This window comes from Ambystoma mexicanum, chromosome 13, assembly GCF_040938575.1.
Source record: "Ambystoma mexicanum isolate Mex_15411 chromosome 13, UKY_AmexF1_1, whole genome shotgun sequence".
In the NCBI taxonomy this organism is placed as follows: Eukaryota; Metazoa; Chordata; class Amphibia; order Caudata; family Ambystomatidae; genus Ambystoma; species Ambystoma mexicanum.
This window is the reverse complement of record NC_090938.1, coordinates 608,193,615-608,216,683: the sequence shown is the minus strand read 5'-3', so window position 1 is coordinate 608,216,683 and position 23,069 is coordinate 608,193,615. Positions and strand designations below refer to the sequence as shown.

General features: G+C 42.6%; 1 protein-coding gene across 1 annotated transcript in view; it reads right to left on the bottom strand.

Moving 5' to 3' along the window:
- Positions 1 to 23,069, bottom strand: part of LOC138521543 (inactive phospholipase C-like protein 2) — a 639,517-nt gene that overhangs the window by 287,919 nt on the left and 328,529 nt on the right. Inside the window, exon 2 of the mRNA XM_069634464.1 lies at positions 11,266 to 13,746. Within this exon, the coding sequence (XP_069490565.1) occupies positions 11,266 to 13,746 (2,481 nt within the window). The remainder of the gene's footprint in view (positions 1 to 11,265; positions 13,747 to 23,069) is intronic.

Below are 23,069 nucleotides of genomic sequence, written 5' to 3'. Positions count from 1 at the left end.
GAGCTCAAATAACAAAATCTCTCCCGAATAACCACCAACAGAATACGGAATTGAACATTGAGGTGGTCTCCACCACAGACGACCTTTCCAAAACAAAAACTGATCGTCCAACCCTAGAACTATCCAGACAACCAAACGAACAACCAGTTTCACAGACTCAGATCAATATACAAGCTCAAATCCATAGCACCATCACCACGTCCGACCAGCATGAGATTCAAGTCCTCGACATGCACAATTATCCAGACTTAGCACCTGCTCAAATAGAAATCACCCCTATCCAGTCAGCCAACGATGTTCAACCAACAGAAGGAAATTCATGAAGCTATGTCGAACAGAAACTGCTACCATCACCGACGTCTCGAAACCTACACCCTCTTCAGCAGCAAAACACTACTGGAAGTGCAAAAAACGGAACACCAAAAGAACGACCAACATCACCGAAAGAAGAGACATTGGCCATCAACATCGATCCTACCCCGACAGATCATTCAGCTAACTCACCTAATAAACCCCCTGCCGGCCAACCTCATGAATCACCTCCGGAACCTTCAGAATCAAACAAACACGAGAATTCAAACAACACCAACAAAGATGCCATCCCAAAAGATTCAGGCGCAAACAGGAAAGACTGCAACAATCATGAACCTCGAAAAATCCAACCAGACGAACCACGGCCTACCATTACCCTACAACAACCACCAGCTTCATTAACTCAACAAACAAAGAAGGAAAAAGCAAGACTAGCCAAACTTGCGTGGCTACACACACACAATGCAAACAAACTTGCTCTAGCACCAGAAAACACGGAAAACCAAACTATAACAAAAGCAAGAAGACTTTCAATGGACATTACAGAAATCGAATCAATTATGCTAAGTCTTGACAAACGAAAGGAAATATTTGGAAATATCACTGCAAACCATCAATCCCAGCTTACCTCAACCCCATACTTGACACAAGAAATCAGTCAAAGATACATCAAAAGAGAAACTGAACCAAGCCGAACAAGAATTCAAAACATTCCTACTCGATTCACCTACGACACAGATGAATCCTACTACACGCCTGATCACATAACCAACAATGAACAGCCTATTCCTCAACCATGTGTAACAGAAATCAAAGCTACCAATACAACATTCAACAAACCCGAACACGAGGATTACTCCAACCACAGGATTCCGACCACTATGCTCTACTTACAAAACATGCTCATTGCAGTGCTTTCGCAAACAATGATCCCCTTTATGAAGCTCCATGAAGCCATGAATGACAACATAAAGCATCAAGCAACTCTTCTAGCACTCACACATTCTAAACAGATCTATACAGAGAATTTCGTAACCAAAATTGAATCCCGTTTGAACCTCGAAGCAGAGCAATCCAACCGATGGCAACAACGTCTTTTAGAAATAGCAAGAAATGATCGCCAAGAAAAAAACAACTTAAATACAGAACTACTAGCTCAACTTAAAGCTCAACAGCAACACCAAACAGTCCAGAATCCAATGTCAACGATCGACCCAGTCACATCAGCTTCCGCAGACAACATCACGCCCCAACAACCAAAAGATGGAGCCCGTTCCAATTGCGAAACCAATTCACAAAGAAAAGCAGAACCTATCATAACCTCACTTCCAGAGACCCAAGACCCAAATTACTCAACCAAGAACAAAACAGAACAGTACCAGATCTTCTTGAAGGACAAACTACCCAATTACACGAAACCAGTACAGTCAAAACCAAACAAAAAATGACCTACAGGCTCAAGAGCGTTCCTTAGAACAGTAAAACCGACAGAACTTAGGCATCAACCAACCACAGAGAAGACAACGGATCAAACCCATTCAGTACCGGTAGAGAAGATACCCTGCCCGTCCAAAAAGGATAACAATAAAAACAAACTAAACCAGCAACACCACACTGTGGTTTTACAGAACTATGGACCAGTGTACGAACCTTCCATCGAAGACGAAGATCTCCTCAACATTTCAACTCTCGGAGCGCAGATAACAGATGACACACCGCCACCTAGACACTCCGAAACACCCTCAAGCTTCATAATAATAGATGATTATAAAATCAATCAAGAACCATCACCATTGGACATCTATGAACAAACTTCTGAGGACTCGCTACAAGAAAACTTCTCTGCACTATCAGAATCATAGAATCAAATTTCTGACGAATCGCTCAGTTCATGTTCTTCAAGTAATATTGATTGCATGCTACCATCATTTGTCAATCCTTTACAACAAAACCAAATCTATGAAATTCACATTGAAAACAAAACCAATAGACCTGAACCACTGATACTTAACCGAACAAATATCTTATGCCTTTTCAGAGCGATTCCACAACTACAACAAATAACAACAAAAAGGATTGATCTAATAACTTTCAAAGACGAGAAGCATCTTGACAAAATTGTTGCTGAACTCTTCCCCCAAAATTACCAAGAATTGATCTTATCAAAATGCGCCCAGCTCCTTAAACTGGGCTTTAATTGCTGGGCATCTACATCAACAAGAAAACAAACCAAAAAAACAGATAAATATGCGCATCGAGGATCACTCAGGAAATCCCACCTCCGGGACGGAAGTCGAAAAAGCAGAAGAAGCAAACAGAACAGATCGACCCTTCAAAAGAATCTATGACTCAGAATCTTCATTCACAGAAACCATATCATCAAGTTTTTCACTCTACTCTCAATCATAACAATCAATGAATCCAGACATTATATGGTCACTTTGCTCATGGAACATCAGAGGAAACTTGCACTTGTTCACCCATTCCTCAACTGACCTAGAAAACCTCCAAATCATATGCCTGCAAGAGACGTGGATTAGTGAAACGCCAGTGTGCAGTGGTTTTCTCACCTTTCTCAACCCTGCAATAGTTAAAAAAAAAACAAGGAAGACCAGCATCAGGACTCCTTACTTTAATCAAAATAAATCCTCAATGGAAAGTACTGACTAGCGAAAATATCAATCCCTGGATTCAATTAACAATTATAACGACGATGCAGAAGACACAAAGCCAAAAAACTGATGAAACAATTGCTATTTTTTAACTTGTATTGGAACCCCGCTACAATAACAATGGAAGCATTCATGGACGGTGTATTCATTACAATTGACAAGCTTGTCAGAACTCATGCCCATCTATAAGTAATACTGTGCGGGGATCTAAACATTAACCTATTTACCCAGAATGGCACGCCCAGAACCAATGATCAACTTTCACCAAAAGCAGCAAGATGGATGCACGAAATACTCACTCGAGATCTCATCCTCCTAAACCATGCAATGAACAACTCCATCTCCTACGTGCCAACATGGTTCAGAGGATCCTCATCGGCAATCATCGATTATATATTCCTTTCAGAAACTTTACATGATTCAGTGAAGTCAGCTTACACGACAGGTTCCAACGACAGCGTTCACAACAAGTTAACAGTATACTCTCATTCCATCACCAAACAAGATCCAATCCTAAAAGTAGTTCCAGTAGAACTTGATGTAACATCTTCAAGACTTCGCATTCCTCAAGCAGCATTAGCCTTACTATCGACAAAGCCTCTTGCCTCGAACAAGACAGATGTTGAAAAACTGAACTATGAGTGGATACTCCTTCCTTTTCAGCAAACAGTCAAAAATCGACCAGAAAAAACTCATCTGCATACATACAATCAGGAAATAGCAGAAAAGGAAAAGGCTTAGGCAAAATCTTTAAGACAGCTAAAGAAAATAAAAACAGCAGAAAACAACGCACACATTTCAAAATTGAAACAATCATACAACAATTGGAAAATATAGCAACAAAAAATCCTACTACAAACAGATGCAGAAACTATAATGAAGACATACAAATCAAACACCACAAGAGAACTTTGGAATGTCCTGAATGACAACTCCCAAAAACAGCACAAGTTAACAGCCAACGTCCCACAACAAACGTGGATTACACATTTTTCGAACATTTACGCAGACCGTTCGTCTCAACTTGTAGAAGAACCAAACAACAAAAAAGCAACATGGACAGTAAGTACAACCTACGACGACTTGTTATGTATGATCAAGAACCTAAATACATCACGAGCGCCTGGTCCCGACGGACTTTCAAATGCCGTACTGAAGCAAGATCCCCCCGGCATGGGCAAACTTCATGTGTCAAATAATAGACATCATAAACTCACTTCACCAAATTCCAACTTCTTGGAGATCAGCAACAATTGTCCCGATCTACAAACAAGGACCCCGTGATCAAACTCAGAATTTCTGCCCAATCGCCCTATTGGACCCACTCGGGAAACTCTTTGCAAAAACACTTCAAAAACAACTAACCTTTTGGGCTACAAACAATGGCCGGATTTCAACACGGCAAACAGGCTTTACGCCCAATGTTGGTACAACATCAACCTACTTCTACTCCATCTCATCAAACATGAAGCCATGAACAATAAGACCACAATATATGCTGCATTCATTGATCTGAAGATGGCCTTTGACGCTATATCACAACAGAAACTATGGGCAAAACTCAAAACATGGAGCTGCCCCCCGAACATCTTGGAACCAATTATCTTACGCTACTCAGAGACTTCAATAAAAGTACGACTAACAAAACAAGGTATGACCACCAAGCCGATAACGACATCAAACAGACTAAAGCAAGGTTGCCCACTTGTAGCAACTCTTTACAACTTGTTTACATCAGACATTGAACACCACCTGATCAGCAGCCAAACTAATCCGCCAAAAATAAATTCAACTCCTATTTCTATTATGGCATACGTGGATGATATCACCCTGCTCGACAAAACTCCCTCTGGATTGCAAGCTGCCTTGACATTACTAAGCAACTACATGAACAAAAACGAGCTAACAATCAACATCTCAAAAACAAAGACTATGATTCTTACTAAATCAGAAGCAAAAACAATACATCAACCTCAATTCAACATCACTGGAATCCCATTAGAAAACGTTACAACATTCAAATACCTTGGCATTCTAATCAACCAATCCAAGAAGGAAGAACAATGGCTCAAAATCGTAGAACAAAAGGCTCAAACACTGGCACGCCAAGGTTGCATACTCCATAGGAAATATGGAAAATTTTCATTCAGACCAATCATTGCCTATTACAGACTAAAATTCATCCCAATCTTAACATACGGAACAGAGGCATTGATCAACACTGAAAAAATAAACTGGACGAAATTTGAACCTTCTGGCGCAAGATTCTCCACCTCCCACAATCATATCCAATGCCGAGAATACGATTTGAACTAGCAACACAATCTATTGGATCCATTGTATCTTGGAAAAGATTAGACATCTATCACAAACTACTTTCGGATGAGAAAACTGCTGCAATTCAAATCCTGAAAACCCAGCCAAACACCTTTAACAACATGGTGTAGATAAATGGAAAAACTCTATCGTCAAAGAAATGGAACAGCAAGAGATAGCTGAAGAACTCTTAATCATGCGCCCCCAACATGCCAAAACCAAACTCATGCAGAATGATTGGATCCAAACTATTCAACTGAACAATAGCTAAAAACAAACCTTACAATGTAGCAAAGACAACAGAAGAATACATGATCCACAGCCGTATTTGCTATCATTCCCAGACCAATCCATCAGATTAACATTTTTAAGAATTTGTTTGAACATTATACCAACAAACTCATACCTTGCCATAACAAGACAGATTGACAAATCACAAATCTACTGTCGCTTCTGCAAAACACAAACTATACCGGAAACCGTATTTCACTTGGTTATGGAATGTCAGTCTCTCGCAACTCAACGCAAGCAATTTGGCACCTACTTTGATCTTGCATCGTAACAAATGAACACAGTAGAAAGATGGGATCTCATTCTGAGCGGAAAGAACTAGAAATACATATACACAATCTCTCTTTTCCTCTCCAACATTCTTGAACTCAACGGAAGAAAAACCTGAAGCACAGCAAAAGACTTTTTTTGTTCTCTCCTTCTTCCTCTCACTTCACCTCACTTCGTTTAATTCAAATACATTTAACTCACAAAGATGGAAAAGGTCGATACCAAACTAAATCATCAACAAAAAAAAAGAATTAATAAGCACTTTGTTGAAGTGTTTGCAATCTGTGTGATTGCCTACTGTGACTAAGTGACCCCAGACATACCCCGGTCCACAAAGTCAGCTATGAGACTAGAAACTATATTCCCAGAGCAAGGCAGGCAGAAAATGTATTTGGGAAAACCCAGCATATAAGAGCTACATCTCCCAGAATCATCTGTAACTAGTTAAAGCAACCCCAGATGCAGGCAATGGAAGGCTGTGGGTAAGTCGTAGTCATGTCCCTAGAACCAGGAAACACTGCAGAAAATGTCCCAATTGCATGTCCCCAGGACCCAAATGATGAACCCAATAGGGAAAGACTATGGGGGTCATCACAACTTGGGCGGTAAGGGATACCAGGCACCGGTACTACCGACAGTCGGCCATCCAATTATCTTCACGCCATGACGCATTCACAGTAATTTAGGTAGATCCACCCTTTTGCAGTGCTCTTCTTGTCAAAATTGACCAATCCCTGATCACTTTTTAAACTACTCGTATTTTATAACTATTTTAGGTGCACGTCAAACCCTATGCAACATCGTCTTTACCAGAATCAATGTCCTGAAGACAGTTCAGTGCCTATAGCAGTGCTGCTCCGTCCATGCAGCCTCTGTCCTAGTTCCACTTCTCACCGAACCAGAAACACCAAAAACACCCTGTGTATTGACAATGTTTGCGTATTGCTATTTGATTTAGCAATACATGAAATAACAGTCAGTCACTTGTTCTACCTACTAACGCACTTTAATGCACATTATATTGTTTCGTGTTGTACATACTCCACGTGCCAAATGAGGCACATGTCTATTTTTGTAAATATGTGTCTTTGATAAATTAAACTTTGTTTTAAGATATTCCTGTTCTTGGTGATACTTATGAGCTAGTATATAAAAATCTAGCCTCACTGCTAACACAAGGTGACCGCCTTTGCGTCAATGACAAGGGTAGCCTCCGACTATTTCCTCTTTCATATATTCTCGTTTAACCCTCTAGAGTCAGGCCCCCACACAAAAAAGGAGGGTCACCACCCATATTTATCTCAAAACATAGACTGGAGAGAAAAGAAAATTCTTCACCAACAAAGGAAGTCATAGGGATCAGACGCTGGTCCTTCATTTGAGTGGTTCAAAGGCAGACCCCAGACAAAAAGGATACTGCATTTGGCTATGTTGGGTCTAAAATGCAGAGCATTGAAAACACACAAAAATGACAGCCAAATTGAAAGGGCAGCATTTCATTCCCAACTGCCATATCAAAATGCTGTTTCCAGAAAAATAAAATTAAATGGGCGTAAAAATGCAGAAATCATGTCTTGGAAATGTGAAAGCACAATTGTGACTGGCAGACTGAAAGGCAACCAATTCATTTTCAAACTGAAAAACAGGAAAACATTGTTTCCTTTCATAAAACAGAGAGACCATGGAAAATGTGTACATTCTGCAGCTTGAAACCAGGAACATGTAAAATGAAAAAACTCTGCAGAAATACATTTAAAGGCATATATTAAGGAAATGGGTGGCCCGTCACAAATGTTTTGATAGAAATTGCGAGAAGACTAAAATTAAGTGTGCCTAAAGTATGAAAAAATGAAAGGCACTTTTCACAAAAAAAAGAGCATCAGTGAAAAATAAAGACATTTGCATCTGGAATTGAAAGGGGCTGTTTACCAATGAAACTCCAGTGCTTGTGCCAGTTTGATATAAAGTATAATTTAAAGATGAACATTGATGGCATGGATGCACGTGAAATCTGCATATGACTTGAGGTCAAATATTAAAAGGTCTCCGGTGTGAAAGAAAATGTAACACGTAAAATCACAAGTTTCTGTTTAGGAGAATTTGCATCAATTTCTGTTCAGGAGAAATGGTTTCAGTTTTGATTAAGAACACTCAAAGAGTGACCTCCCCATATCTTCTATCTATCTAAAATAACTTTTGAAGCAACAGCAGTGCCCACAAAGGAATCTATTGTGGGTTAGAATCTGCTCTCAAAGATAAGCAACAGATGACCCGTTAGCCCTGGAAGAAAGAATGTTAATGGATCAATTGCAAGACACACTATGGTAAGCAGGTCCAGAATGGAACACAATGTAAATATACTGAATTTATGTGAGGTTTTGATCATATAGGTACAAAAAAATAAGGTATCGGAAATATTATGCAAAAATCATACAATCACGCAATCGCAAGAACACGTGCAAAGAGAAAATCACAATTCATCCATATAACAAATACAATAGATATTTGCACCAGACTAGGTGCAAAACAAAAAGACACCAACATCCCCGCCAAGGGACAGAGAAAGAAGCAACTGTAAAAAATCTCCACCACCAATGTGTCAACCAGATGAACAAACTTGGAATAATATAAAAGAAGAAAAACCAAGCACGAAATGCCTGACAAGAGATATCAATTTATCTGGAAAAATTACCTTATTGTACACCTTTACTTTCGGCTATATTAGCAGATCCTTTGTCTTCTTCTATGGTCGGTTTCTTCATTGAATGAATGGGCTTACTGTCGAGATTCTTTCAATGAGAATTCTCAGAGAAAAGCCCCAAGCTAGAAGCTCTTTGAACGAAGAGTGTATAACTTTGAAGCAGGCACTTTTGACTGCTTTGAAATCTCCCGTGAGAACTAAAAGAGAAATAGTTCAGGCAAGAGCAGCCTACCGGGCAGCCGTATAGAAATGCAAATTGGAGCTGGAAGCATAGTCTAGGGAAACCACGGTGAAGGCATTTGATAATATTGACTCTAAGAAATGTTGTGACCTTGTTGCTGAGGGACTGTCATATGGTGGGTGCTGAAAGGCATAGAAACTTCAGTTGAGGCAAAGGTTTGGATAGGTCATTTTACAAATGTATATCCTGGTCAGAATGAGGTCAGCCATATTACCCCCAGGCTTGCCTTTGAATTTCTCTGTGTAGGAGGTTACTGTAGCCATTTCGAACCAACCATGCAACCGTGCACTCGGGCCAGATGCAGTTCCTGCACACCTTTTTAAACTGTTGGGGGAACCATGAGTCCCGGATTTAACAATAATTTGTAATGCTATTTTTCAGTCTGGTGAGATACCCTCCTCATGGAAACTGCCCATGAGCTTTCCTATCTTTAAAAAGGGAGACTGTGCCAGTCCCCTTGCATACAGAACTATATGTGTATTAGATACAACCTTTAAGATATTTGCTCGTTTTGTGGGGGCAATTGGAGGAGTGGATCTCATCCAATTCCATACTTTTGGATATTCAATATGATTTCGACTAGGTGTGGGTACTGGTGACGAGGCCCTTCATCTTTATTTAGTGGTGGGTAGGTCAGTTTTCATCAGGGGAGAACCCGTTTTGGGGGGTTTTATGGATCTGAGCACCACCTTTGATAAGGTAAATAGAGGTACGTGCTGGACGGTGCTCGGGTCCATGGATTGTGCGGCTGGGATATTGGCTGTACTTAACGTAGTACACAGGATATCGGGAATGTCTGCGCTATGGAGATCCGACATGTGCTGGTGCCGGTTATCTTCACTCTTTACATCTATGGCCATGGAAGGCACTGGTGGACACAAACACAGATTACCCTAGAATCAGTGACAGGGCTCTTCCCTTGTTGGCTTACATTGACAATACTGCTCTCATAGCCCGAACCCCCAATGCACTTCAGAAATTGATCGCAGAGTATGCAGATTTTATTAACTGCTTGGATTTGAAGATTAATACAGCTAAATCTGCTGTTATGGGCTGTGGCCCAGGGAAAAAGCATGTTAAAATGCCTAATATGCTGATTAATGGTGCAGTCATACTGAGGGTGTATGAGCTGGATTATTTGGGCATACACTTCACCTCGGTGGTATCGGGTAAAGCTCATATAGCCAAACAAAAGATTAAACTAAGTCCCTCCTTGGATAGATTGGCTCACTGTATGGCTATGTGTCAGATATAGATCTCTATGGACATACTTGTCGGGATATAACAGGATAGAGATCTCTCTGGCCTCACTTGTCGGGATATAACAGGCTAGAGATCTCTCTGGACTTACTTGTCGGGATATAACAGGATAGAGATCTCTCTGGCCATACGTGTCACAATAGAATGCGATAGAGATTGCTCTGGCCATACTTGGTGTGATATAACAGGATAGAGATAGCTCTGGCCATACTTGGTGTGATATAACAGGATAGAGATTGCTCTGGCCATACTTGGTGTGATATAACAGGATAGAGATTGCTCTGGCCATACTTGGCGTGATATAACAGGATAGAGATTGCTCTGGCCATACTTGGCGGGATATAACGGGATAGAGATTGCTCTGGCCATACTTGGCGTGATATAACAGGATAGAGATAGCTCTGGCCATACTTGGTGTGATATAACAGGATAGAGATTGCTCTGGCCATACTTGGTGTGATATAACAGGATAGAGATTGCTCTGGCCATACTTGGTGTGATATAACAGGATAGAGATTGCTCTGGCCATACTTGGCGGGATATAACAGGATAGAGATAGCTCTGGCCATACTTGGTGTGATATAACAGGATAGAGATTGCTCTGGCCATACTTGGTGTGATATAACAGGATAGAGATAGCTCTGGCCATGCTTACTGCTAAATTCCAGGAATCTAGTTCTCTCTGACATAGTCCCTTTAAGCATGTGTTGGAAAGTTGGGGCAGCATTAAAATGTTTTATTTGCTGAGCTTTGCACTGGACTGCAATCACGACTAACAAGTTGTGTGCATGAGCACATGTGCATACCATTAAGAACACTTGCTTGTTTATAATCACGTCTGATGGGCCTAATGTTGGTTTGTATTGGTGCTCTACGTGCGGCTAACATGCTGCCATACAGTTTGTTGCAGGCCGCTCAATTGTTGCAGAGTTGGAACAGCTCAACCCCAATCAGGGAGAATTGAAAGGAAATAAATGAGACTGCTTTTTCATCCTTCTGATAAGGTGCATGAAGAATGTGGGACTGTTATCTGGGGTAAAGGGCACCAATCATAGGATTTAGAAAAAACCCAAGGAAATGCTAAAATAAACATGGAGAATTATCAGAAAACAATCACCTCAATAAGACCATGAAATCCTTGATTCGAAAGAGACAAAAGTTTCAACAACGTTGAATGTTAGAGTACATCCCGTAAGCCATACCTGTAAGTTCTCTCTGAGATCCGTGGCCTCCCTCAGTGACGGGGTCGCTGTCCTAAAAACCTCATCGATGGCTTTGACCCCGGTGGTCTTGGTGGAAGTGTACTCCCGTATTTTCTTTCCCTTCCGCACTGAAATTCCCCGTTTCTGGGCCCGTCCACCTCCCCGACGGTTGGTAATAGCCACATGGACAAAGAGGGTGGTGTTCTGCAGGAATTCCCCAGTGAGGGACTGCAAGGGCACGTGTCGGTAACCAGGCTGGAGGCATTCAAATGGGATGGTGTACTGGGCGATGAACTCATCACCAATGTAGTCATCGTCTAGCACGACAAAACGTAAGACAGCCAACTCCGGCAAGTTAATCTGGAACTCAAAGGTTTCCTCAAATATTGGATTGCCCCCATTCTGAATGATAGTCTTAGTTCTATGTTCTGCACAATCCGCAGGAATTCCGTGGATCTCAACATACACATACGGCTCTACTACATCCCCTTTGGCCCCCGAGCCTTTTGGCTTGGGTACGTTTTGTCCACTAATAACCTTGATGTGAAGAAGCTGAGCTGAAACTCCAGGCAATGAGTCTTTCGCATTTGCACTAAAGTAGGAGACCTCTTCCCGCATGATGGATGGTCGAAGAACATAGCCACAGTTCCCATTCTGACGAAACCAACCTGCATTGAGGTCCATCATTAACCCAGGGGTCTGGTAGTTCATGGCCACTATCTGGCAGCCACACTTCCAGAAGTCCTGAGGGTTCATATTGCTGGCATCGATCCTCATGGAGCTCGGGAAGACACGGGACAAGAACCTTTTGTTATAGTTGACGAAGTCTTCAGGATACTCATTAGCGAACCTGCTGGCCATCACTTCATTAAAGGAGCACATCTCCCAATATTTCTGTCTCTTCTTTGAAGTCTCAAAGTCTTTGAAGTGCATCGACTGACAGAGGCTGACCAAGTCTGAAAGCTCCTTACAGAGCCTAAGCTTCTTGTGAACGCCTCCATTGAATTGGTGCCTCTCTTCCTCACTGAGCCTCCGGTAAATTTCAAACCCCTCGTCCTCGTCGGTGACGTCTCCTTCAGAATCGCAGCAGTCTGGAGGTAGTTTTTTTCCCTTGATTAAAATTTTACCTTTGAGATGTTCTGGAGATGGGAGATAGTTTTCCTCTGCATTGGGAGGCTCCAAGTGCAGTTTTTCCCCAAGGTTCTTTCTCAAACATTGTGCCATAAGTTTCTGCTGCTTCACAGAACAGTGGACCACCAAACAAAGGATCAACGGGTATTCAGAGGCTTCAAATGCATACTGGTTTATGACACTGATAACGCTCCTGAATGCGACTTGCGAAGACACAGAGTGGCCAATAAATATAAGAGGTTCATTGTCTGGTCCGTCCCACACTACCAACTCTATGCTACGACAGCCCATTTTAAGAGCATGAATGTAACCACTGATGTCAGAGGTCCCCCAGAAGTGATCCTCATACAGGCAAGCATTGTGGGCAGAGTTGATATAGTAGTGTGATATGGGCTGAGTCATATCTTGACACACCCTTTTGTGCTGTGGATCAAAGATGTAACACTCGGACGAGAGCAGGTAGCGGGTGAAGCCATCAATGGTGAGGTAACCCCGCTCTCGGCCCTCTTTGGACGGTTCATACTTATTGATGATCTCCAAAGACATGTTCTCGGTCACCCCTTCCATGCCCTGCTCCACCTCGGCAAAGATCATCAGGTCCTTCAAGTCCAAATATTCTTTGTTACTTGAGCACTGCACAAGAAGAAAGAAGATCTCCGGTCGCGTGCAGAGCTCGCAGTAGGCTTCCACAAAAATGTCACAAGTGATGTTGCTTCCAATTTTTTCATTGATCTTCTGCACCTCTTTGAACTTGAGCTCTATGGTTGATGTTTTCATGCCAGGATTTAGCCCTTTGATAAGTTGGGTAGCCCTCGCCATAGATATATGCCCCTCCTTTTCCATATCGGCGATATCAAACAGTGAGCAAATCCACGATGTCCTGAGGCTGGTTTGGTTGGCATCTGGGACATCCAGCATATGCTTCCCATAGGATACGAGGTACCGAAGACCCATCACCCAAGTGTTCACAACATCGGCCGTTGTGGCCACCAGATCCAGAGATTCATAATTCTCCCCGTAGATGATTGAAAAGGCACATTCATCCGGGAACTGATCCGAGAGGCCATTGCTCCGCAGCACCGGTGTCTTCTTGCCCACCCTGACTTCACGGATTGACTTGATCTCAATTTTGGCTTTCTCAGAGTCCTTCTTAGAAGGCTCCCACCTCAGGAAGCGCATGTCGGGGTCCAACAGGAAAAATCGGTTGTACATCCTGGAGTTGGAACGGACCTTCTTCATCTCGCAGCCTTCCATCATGAACGAGATGCAGGCAGCAGTGCTGTTGATTTTCCGGTCATTGGGCATTGTGCTGAAAGACACAGTCTTCTTCTGCTTCTGACGGGAGCCATCCTGAGGAAAAGAACATAGGACATGTTGAGTAGACCGGCCAATATGACAGATAACATGTTTGTCAGCATTTTTATATGGTAACAACAAATAACCAACAGACATTACGTCCAGTACAAAAAACAGTGAACAGAAAGGTCAAAGACTACCATAAATTCCACTGTGCTTACAGTAGGACTTCCAGTTGTGTAGAAGGAAGGCAGATCCTACCTGCCATCTTATTTAACAATCAACTTCCATTCTTTTCTCACAAATGCAATTTACTCCCGAACTTGTAAGCCTGTAAGCATATTGTCTTGTCCAAATATTTACTGACTTAAATGTGTAAGCATCGAACTATACGCCTTCCTTTTCCAAACGGCTCCGTTTCTACCATTTGGTAAAATGAAGGAGCTGGAAAGGACGCAATTATGGGAAAAGTGTGCAATATCTACATTTTCCATCGGAATCACTTAATCATCAGTGGAAAAGATGGTAATGGAGGCTTGTCTTGGTGATAGGAAATGTACAGGTAGAGATGAAGCAGAAATCCTTGTGTCTTGGTGGTAGGAAATTCTATGGGCGGTCATCTTTACCGCTTATTAAAACTTGACCTCTTCCCCGGGCCTACACTCCCCATCCATCATCACTCTTGATGGTAACAGCATCTCAAGGCACGGCCCCCACCTTTTCTAAAACATCTTTAGAATTTGAGATGCATCCTGGAGTGCCGCTCCAAGCTGCACACTTTCCTTGGCAGTGGAAGAATCAGGAATGATGGCCCTCGATATAGACCTGTCCCTTAGAACTGCTTGGAAACTCCCCCCAGGAGATAATACTCAATGCAACAACTCTGTATTGAGGCTGGGCACAGAAAATAAACACATCACCAATATATTCACTTGTGCAGCAAAGCTGGTATTGCAATTTCCTGGAGGCAACGTGAAACTGACAGACATTTCTTGGGCGTCATCTAGAAACAAGCATGAGGCTTACCTGTCGCTATAGATTCATGGATCGTTGAAACCTTGCACTGTCGATCTCTGGGGTTGCCAGTCAAAGGATCGAATCTAAAGGGTCGACAGGTCAAAGGAGCGACACCAAAGGGTCGACAGGTCAAAGGATCGAATTTTTTTCCCAACCCCCTTTTTTTGCTAAAAAGCACTTTTTTTCCCTAAACGAAAACCTAAAAAAATACATATAATTTTTTAAAAAATTCGATCCTTTGACCTGTCGACCCTTTGGTGTCGATCCTTTGACCTGTCGACCCTTTTGATTCGATCCTTTCACTAGACACCGATCTCTGGTACATTGTAAAAACTGGCCCGTCACTTTCCTGGACGCAATGAAGACACTACCATATCAATGAGCAAAGCTGAGATGCCACAGTTGAAGCTGCCATGAGAATAAGCGAATGCTTCATTCTCGAGCTCTTGGATTTGCGAAAATGGACATGCTAATGGTAAAACTGATAGGCTGCCATATTAAGATGAAATCTGGCATATTTCAGAATAGCGTGGCAGATTTGAGCAGCAATTCTCGCAGGGTAGCACAATCAATTTACAATAAACGGCCCACCAGATTATCATAGCAACTCACTGGCATTATTTGCAACACTGTGGATCATATAAGCCTCCTCAGATCTACTTTGGAAATTACTTTCCATGTGGCAGCAGTACCCTTGTAAAAAATAACCATTTTGATTATATTTAATTTTCTGGAAATTATAATTGCTTTTTGTTTTCACTAGGACAGAAATAGTGACATTTATCAAACCTGCAGGATGTGGCACAGAGATCTGCCTTTTGTGTATCACCTGAGGAGCAATTACACTATTTAGTGCAGAGAAATGCTGTGTCAGTCCTGGTGGAATTTTAGCCAATTTCTAGTAGACGGTTTGGTGTGCAATGCACTCTTTTGTCTCAACAGTTCCACATTTCCTGGGCGACGGAACCCTACCAAACCCATGAAGGGGGCGGGTTTAGGATAGGGGCTATAGGGCTTGCTTTCACACGGTCTTCCCTTTGAGCCCCTGGGACCACCTGATTGCACCTCCTGCCCCTCGTTCTGCCTCCTTCTCCTCCCCGCCCCCAGCTCTGTTCTTCAATCTCTGTAACCTCGCCCTTTCACGTTCAGTGCTCCGTGGCTTGCTACTGCTGCATACAACATATACATACAAACATGTTTATGCCCCACCTGTTTGAAAGTGCATCCGCTCCCCCTGATATAAATGATATAGTGTAAAGTAAGTTTAAGATATCCCTCATTAATATTCATGAGAAAAAATGTGCATACATTAAGAATCATTGGGCCTCATTAGAAGTATGGAGGGAGCCATGTCGCCTTTAGCGGCATGGCTACCCCCATACCGGGTCCCGGGTCCGGGTTCCCTGAATGGGGAAATACCAGGCCATTCCGACCTTGGAGGGCCCGGTATTTCCCCATTCAGGGAACCCGGACCCGGTTCATCTCCATTCCCATTTGAGCCCCCATAGGGCTCAAGGGGAATGGGGAGGATCCTAACAACAGGCCCGTTAATGACGGGCCTGTTAGCATCCTGGGCTGCTCGCGGGACATTGCTAAGGACGCCTGGTTTTACCACGGGTACCACGAGCAGACCTCGGTGAGGCGGTAGGGGGATAACAGGGACGGCAGCTCTACCGGCCCCGTTAACCCCCTAGCACCAGTGTGGTAATGAGGCCCATTGTCTGCGAATTTATCTCATGAAAATTAATGAGGGGTATCCTGAAAATCCAATGTTTCTGGCCCTCGAGGCCTGGAGTTGGGCAACCCTGGTCTAGGGTCTCCATTGGTACTCTCGGTGAGAGGAGAATTTCCCAGGAGCCGGTGCTGGACAGTCCTTGCATGCAAGGCCGTAGTGGTTTGCACACAGATTTCTCCTCTGGGAAGGCAGAAAGTGCTAAAACATGATTGTAGGCCCCTCTGAGTTGGCAACATGCGACATAAAAGTTAATTGGCCAAGTTTGTTGTCAGCAAGGGGCCTCTCACAATTTGGGTAATCATTAATATTTACAATTTGAGTCAAAGGGAGAGGAAATGATTGTATCAGAATCGCACAATGGTTCTGTAATTAGAACCCAGGTTCCAAACGCAAGAAGAAAGCACTGGGCTGCATCACTTACCTATTATTTGCATACAAAACCCTCATTGGGGGATTAAGTTACTTTTTACCAATTAAAAATGATTTTGCTTCCTATGTCAAAAATGAGGGCATAAAGCACTCCCACTTCCAAACCCTAACTGGAGCGCTGGTTGTAAGAAGTTATGTTGCTGCTGATAAAAATGTGCTGGAAATGGGCTGGTCTGAAAGCCCCTGGGACGCCAATAGGGATGTCCAAAATCACAGCCAGTTTACCTTCACATCTGAATGAGCATATGTGTTTCATGGTTGCAAACAGTTTAATGTTGGGGTGATTTTTGCGACAAATGAAATGAGCAGCAAGCCCAGTGTACAAGTACTTAGAGAATCAAGCATTCTACCCGTTTCTCAGAGACATATTTGTCAAATATAACGATCTGTGCTCATTCTTAGGTTACCAAAATGTTCTTTTGGGAACATATATCGGCTGCAATTGTTTCCATTTTCAACACTGTCGACACTAGACTTCAATTAATGTGCGACACCCTCAGGCAGTACTGTTTTTTACATTGCAAATCAGCCAGGAAACCTCATTTGTGCCATTTGTCTCACACCCTATCTCAAATGCGGCATAACTGCTATCAGAAAATAATCTAGATGGTTATTCAAGGTATTAATAGTCTGCTTTGCTCCATATAAGGCGAGTATCAGTATAACTAGAGTGTATCCTGGAAGTCATCATTAGAAATGAATAGGGAGCAATTTAAAAAATCCAGTTTACAATGTTACAAAAATGTAATAATTTACTTTTATTTTTAAATAGCTTCTTTTGCCGGGAACATACACCATTTTATCTAACAAAATGTCCTTTTTTCATAGAAAACATTGGACTCAATGGCAAGCAATAATCTGTTTATTCTACGAACTCAAATACATTTTTAATTGTGCGTGCTGGACACTGATTGGTTGGTAGTGATGCTGAACCTGCACACCCACAAGGAAGACATTAGACGGTCTTAGCTATGTGGTGTTACTGATTCAGGGGAAAGCAAAGGCCGCCTTCAAACAGGCCTTACAGGAAATGGGCAAAAGCCTTTTTTTCAATTTGACAACCTAGAAGCCTCTTGTGGAGGCATATCAGTCGCACGCCCATTTCCCCCCGATTGGGCCCTTTAATTGTGATGTAAACTTCTAACCCGCAGGTGTGAGTTATCCGAAATGCGTTGTGACTGCTAGAAACTGTGGACAAACATGTGTATTAAAATGCATTCAAAAACAACATCATCCATACTCCTGTGTACACAAACTACTTTCTGAAGATTGTTTTCCCCAGAATATGCCGGTAACTGCGTATTCAAATTACACTGTGGGATGTCCATTTTAAGATACCAAGCAAAGTATACGTAAAATGTCATTTGTTGTAATAAACTGTTTTTTAGGGATGGTTAGCAAATTACTTCACTCAGCCTATCGCGACTCTGCCCTTAACCGGCCCCTCAGCTCCGCCCCATCAGTCGGGTCTCTGCCCCAAAGTATTCTTTCCAGGAAGGATGAACACAAATTTGGAGTTTGTGGGGCGTTTAAAATGGCCAGAAAAACAGCGCAGATGCTGAGACCCCCCCTGATCCAAAAGAGACAAATGCAGCTTTGGCAGGTCGTTTGTAAAGCAGGGTTTAAAATAGGGTCACCAGATTTTTAAAACCGTGACAGGGCAACTAACATAAAAGTAGGACTTACTATTGAAAGTGGATGTTAAGGCACTACACTTTAGTAGCGTTTGGAGGAGAAGCGGGTTTAAATAAACACATATTATAATTCATTTATCACAAACGAACACTATCTTAAGTTGCAAAATGCAGCATTTATTCTGTGCAATATTGTGCATTCCTGCCTGCCAGCCATGAAGACCTACTACAAAAAACCGGGACCACTGCAGTTTCCAATGTGAACATAATCTTGAGAAAGGGGGACAGAGCACCAAATACTGGGAAATCTGGTCAAACGAGGTTAAGAACACACAAGCAATAACAACAAGTAGCTCAGCAAGGCCGTAAATCGGTACAATGATGGCCCCCAGCGGCAGCAATCATTAAAACGGAATCGGGAAGCGTCCGCGTTTACTGTGCTTTTGTCTGTCAGCCCAACACCTAACGTGCATTATTGACAGCGCTTAGCAACAGGCCTGAAGGATGTGCTGTGAACGGAGCTACGAAGGCACGGGCTGGTTTCTAGGATGGCAGTGATAATTACCCAGTTTCACTCCGTGATCCACTGCTCAGGCCAAAGAATCTGGATTGTGGCCACCACCAAGACACGTAGGCTGCTGGCGCCTCCATCAATCCACTTCCCTCCCTCCAGCCCTCTGGAACCCAGGGCCGGTTGCTACAATAAGGCAATGCTAAGCGTGGCCTGTGGCACACCCAACAAAGGGACACCAGAGATCCAGGGACATTACTTCATCAAAATGCCAGGGGTAGTGGAAGTGACATCACACGACCCTTGACCTCTGATGATATCACAAAAAGTGATGTCATTCACCCCAACCCGAAGTGACATCACGGGAAGTGATGGTACATGACCTATCACCCCTTGACCAAACAGTTAGTGGCATCACATAGCATTGTTCCTAAGTACACTATGAAAAATATGGTTACAATATCACTGAAATGTGATCTACATTTCATATAAGAATGGATCACGTATGTATGTTAACATCAGTGTGTATAGGCCCATGTTACCAAATGATTGTGAATGCAAGCAGACGTCCAAGGCCAAATGATAATGAGGTGTTATTATATAGCACTTACGCTTAAGAGCTATATATAGAACAAATATACATACATACAATATCACCCACCCTGTGTTGGTACTCCTTTATCAACCTCAGAAGGTTGAAAGGCTTTGTTGGCCTTGCCGGGATTTGAACCAGAAACCTGCAGATCACACACACATTGCAGCAGCAAGCGATCAACCCAATGAGCTATCTTACTGGCTATAGCTATCTTACCGGCTATAGTAAAATGAGCAACTACATGTCTGAATGTTCTCAAAGTCAGAAAGCAAATTACACTCTGCAGTGGATACCATTAAACTGGTAACTGAGATTTAACAGCAGGCCACTTCATCTGCAGGTCTGGTGCAAAGTTGGCCACATGTCAAGCCTGCGTGGATCTACTTTCAGTCTCAGAGGTTGGAAAAATACATGTCAGTGGGAGGGTTCATAACTGTGTATTAAAGAATTTAGAGTAATGCAGGGAAAGCAGCGCACTCACATGGCATCCCGTACTTCGGGCACTCGTTACCTCAGACATGCAAACAAACATACTGAACAGCATGCCAGGCAGATAGGAAAGATAGACACATTACAACAAAGCCTTAATTGTGTCACAAACATATAAAGGGCCACTTTATGTGCTATGGTCAAACATTTCTACACCGTACACAATCTTTTAGGCACAAGGATTCAGTCAAGTGATCAGGGACACCGAGATGGAATGTCTTGTGATGATCGTAACAGAGACAACGACAGAAAAAAACATGCTATAACTGCAACTTGTGAGAAGCAAAATACATAGTCCGCAATGGATGCTTACTCTACTCTAAATGCTTTTTTGAAGTTTTTGCCTGCATTGCGAATGTGAGGTATGTAAGAACAGACTAAATCAGTGACTCACCCCGTGAAGTGTGCCTGTAATAAACCTTTAATGAGCCGAGCAATTATTGTACAGAATTCCAGAAAAAACAATTATTTGTTATTCCCATCTCATCTGTCTGATTTACGGTCACTGCGGAAAGTGCTACACCTGTGGAACCCTCTGCTTTTTTCGGAGGCCTGAACAAGAAAGCCAGCCACCCCAAAAACAAAGAGCCACATGGCACTGGCCACAGCCCAGGAGCTTCCATTTAAAAAAAGAAAAAAAGGAAAAGTGAATTAAAATTCTTTTTTAAGGGAAACCACAGGGGTAGCAAGGGAGACCGCCGAGGTCGCAGGTGTGATCCCTGGTGATCCAGAAATGGCGCCCGTGCAGGATTCCCCGAAATGGCTCTGAACTTGTGGTGGTATCAGTTACTGCATGAACCTCCCGAGATATATCTCTGCACCCATGTATCATCTCTCAGACTTATGCAACCCCATTTGTCCTATTTAGGGCAGTTTCTAGCCAACTTGGTGCCCTGGGCGAAACACTAGAATGTGCCCCACTGACAGGCATACGTCACTCCCAAACTACACCTCTGTGTCATGCAACAAAACCCTCCTCAATATCAATAAACCATTGCTAAACAAATGAATCTGGTTTCATTACATTGTAATTCAAGTACTCTAGAGAAGAAATGTAATGTGAAAACACAGCTGTTGCTGCCTAAGTAAATGCTACCTCTGTCACCTCCTCTCAGGAAGGTCTTGCCTGAATGCAGTTTCAAGCTGCCCGTACTGACACACGTTGGTGTGACAAGCCTGCCGGCGTCTGAGGACCCACGAACCACTGGCCCTGCGTTGCAGGCGTTCTGTTCGAACCACCTCACTTGTATTTTGCAAGGGGTAACCCTAGATTAACCATATGAATTATTTTCTGATAGATGGTTGTCATTCCAGGGGACAGTCTGGTACCTATTGTACTCTCTCAAAATTCCCCTATGAGGGAGGGAAAGGGGATAAATAGCACCAATGAGGGTTCCTGTCAGCTTTGCTTCAAATCACAGAGCATTTCAGGAATATATCAATGATCACAGATCTCTACATTTGATAAACAAGTCTGTGATAAAAAAGGTTGTATGTGTGAATCAGTAAATACACAACAGACACGTGACTTGGTGCTCACATCAGTGTTCACAACACTCACCGTAACATTCAAATGTTTGTAACTATAAACCATGCACATTCATTCAGACATCTTAAGTTTTTGGATTTGAGGATAAAATGTCCTCAACATCAGCACTCAAATGGGATGTACGGGCTCTTTTGCTTCTTGTTTCTGGAGAATTTTAGATGAGGAGGGGCTGGGTCTCCGTGTGAGCATGCCCAGCCCCCAATACAGAAACAGCTTCAGGGAATTATATCTATAGATATGAAAGGATTCCCTACAAAAGACACCCAATAAAAAGGGAAAAATGTACAGAAAGGATTGTACTTCTTACAAACATTAGCCTGACCAGTAATACTCTGGTGAAGCATTTTAAATAAAATCGGCTTCTGATTTGTGGTATAGGGTCCACAGTTCCACAGCCACTACCTCCTCGCCATTGTGCAGGCCTCAGGGGTTATTTCTGCAGAAAAGAGCAGGCCCATGCTTTATCTAACAGAGCTGGCATTAGCATCTCTTAATAGTGCTGGCCTGCAGCTAGTGACAATCATGGTGTGGCTGTGTAGAAAGGGTGTTTGGCCAAGTGGATGGACAATTTGAGGGAACTTCTTTGATTGCTTTACGTGTTTAAGTGTGGGGACAGTATGGCACACTCGTTAGAGCCACATACACAAACTATTCCAGTGCGCTATTGTATAGATTTGGGACACATAAAAAAAGAAAGTCACAGTGCTTTTACATAGAGGAGCGTACACATCATTGCTGCACACATATCACTGCATTGATTTGCACGGACTACTGTCTGCACATTGACACAATGGAACCTGCTTTCCTAATCAAGGTGCCACGTCACATTGAGGAGCCATCTGGCAGTGGTTGGCGAGTAAGAAAATGAAAAGTTCTTCAATGCCTAGGGGATACATTTAGTCCATGTCCCAAAGCAGCCACTAGACCACTTAGGAAAGAAAATGACAACCTTCTCAGGTATGCGCCATATGTAACTGAAAAGGAATATACAAAAGATGTTTTGCTGTGTGAAATAAAAAGACATGAAAATAAAGATCACAGTTTAAAACTTTTTCTGTGTGACATGTTAATTCTCTTGGAAGAATGCATAGATTTTATCAGATAACTGATGCTTTGTGCTGGCCTTCAGAATAAAAATGCTCCATGTTCAATTCTTATCCCTGTGGTTTAAAAGCAATGCCATTTTTAAATGAGCCATAAGTTATAAATTGCCCCCACTTGAAAGGCTCTATCACTACAAACAGCATAAGCTGGCCATTCGGGGGTGGGGAAGGGAATTGTCTCCAGAGCATCTCAGCAGCTGTGCTCGCAATATGCATTCTTTAGTTTAAACCAAAGGAATACTTAACTATCTACCTGATGTGAACTCAGAGGCAGCTGTCTGGGTCATACCCTTCCTGCGCCCCCGCTTAGCACCT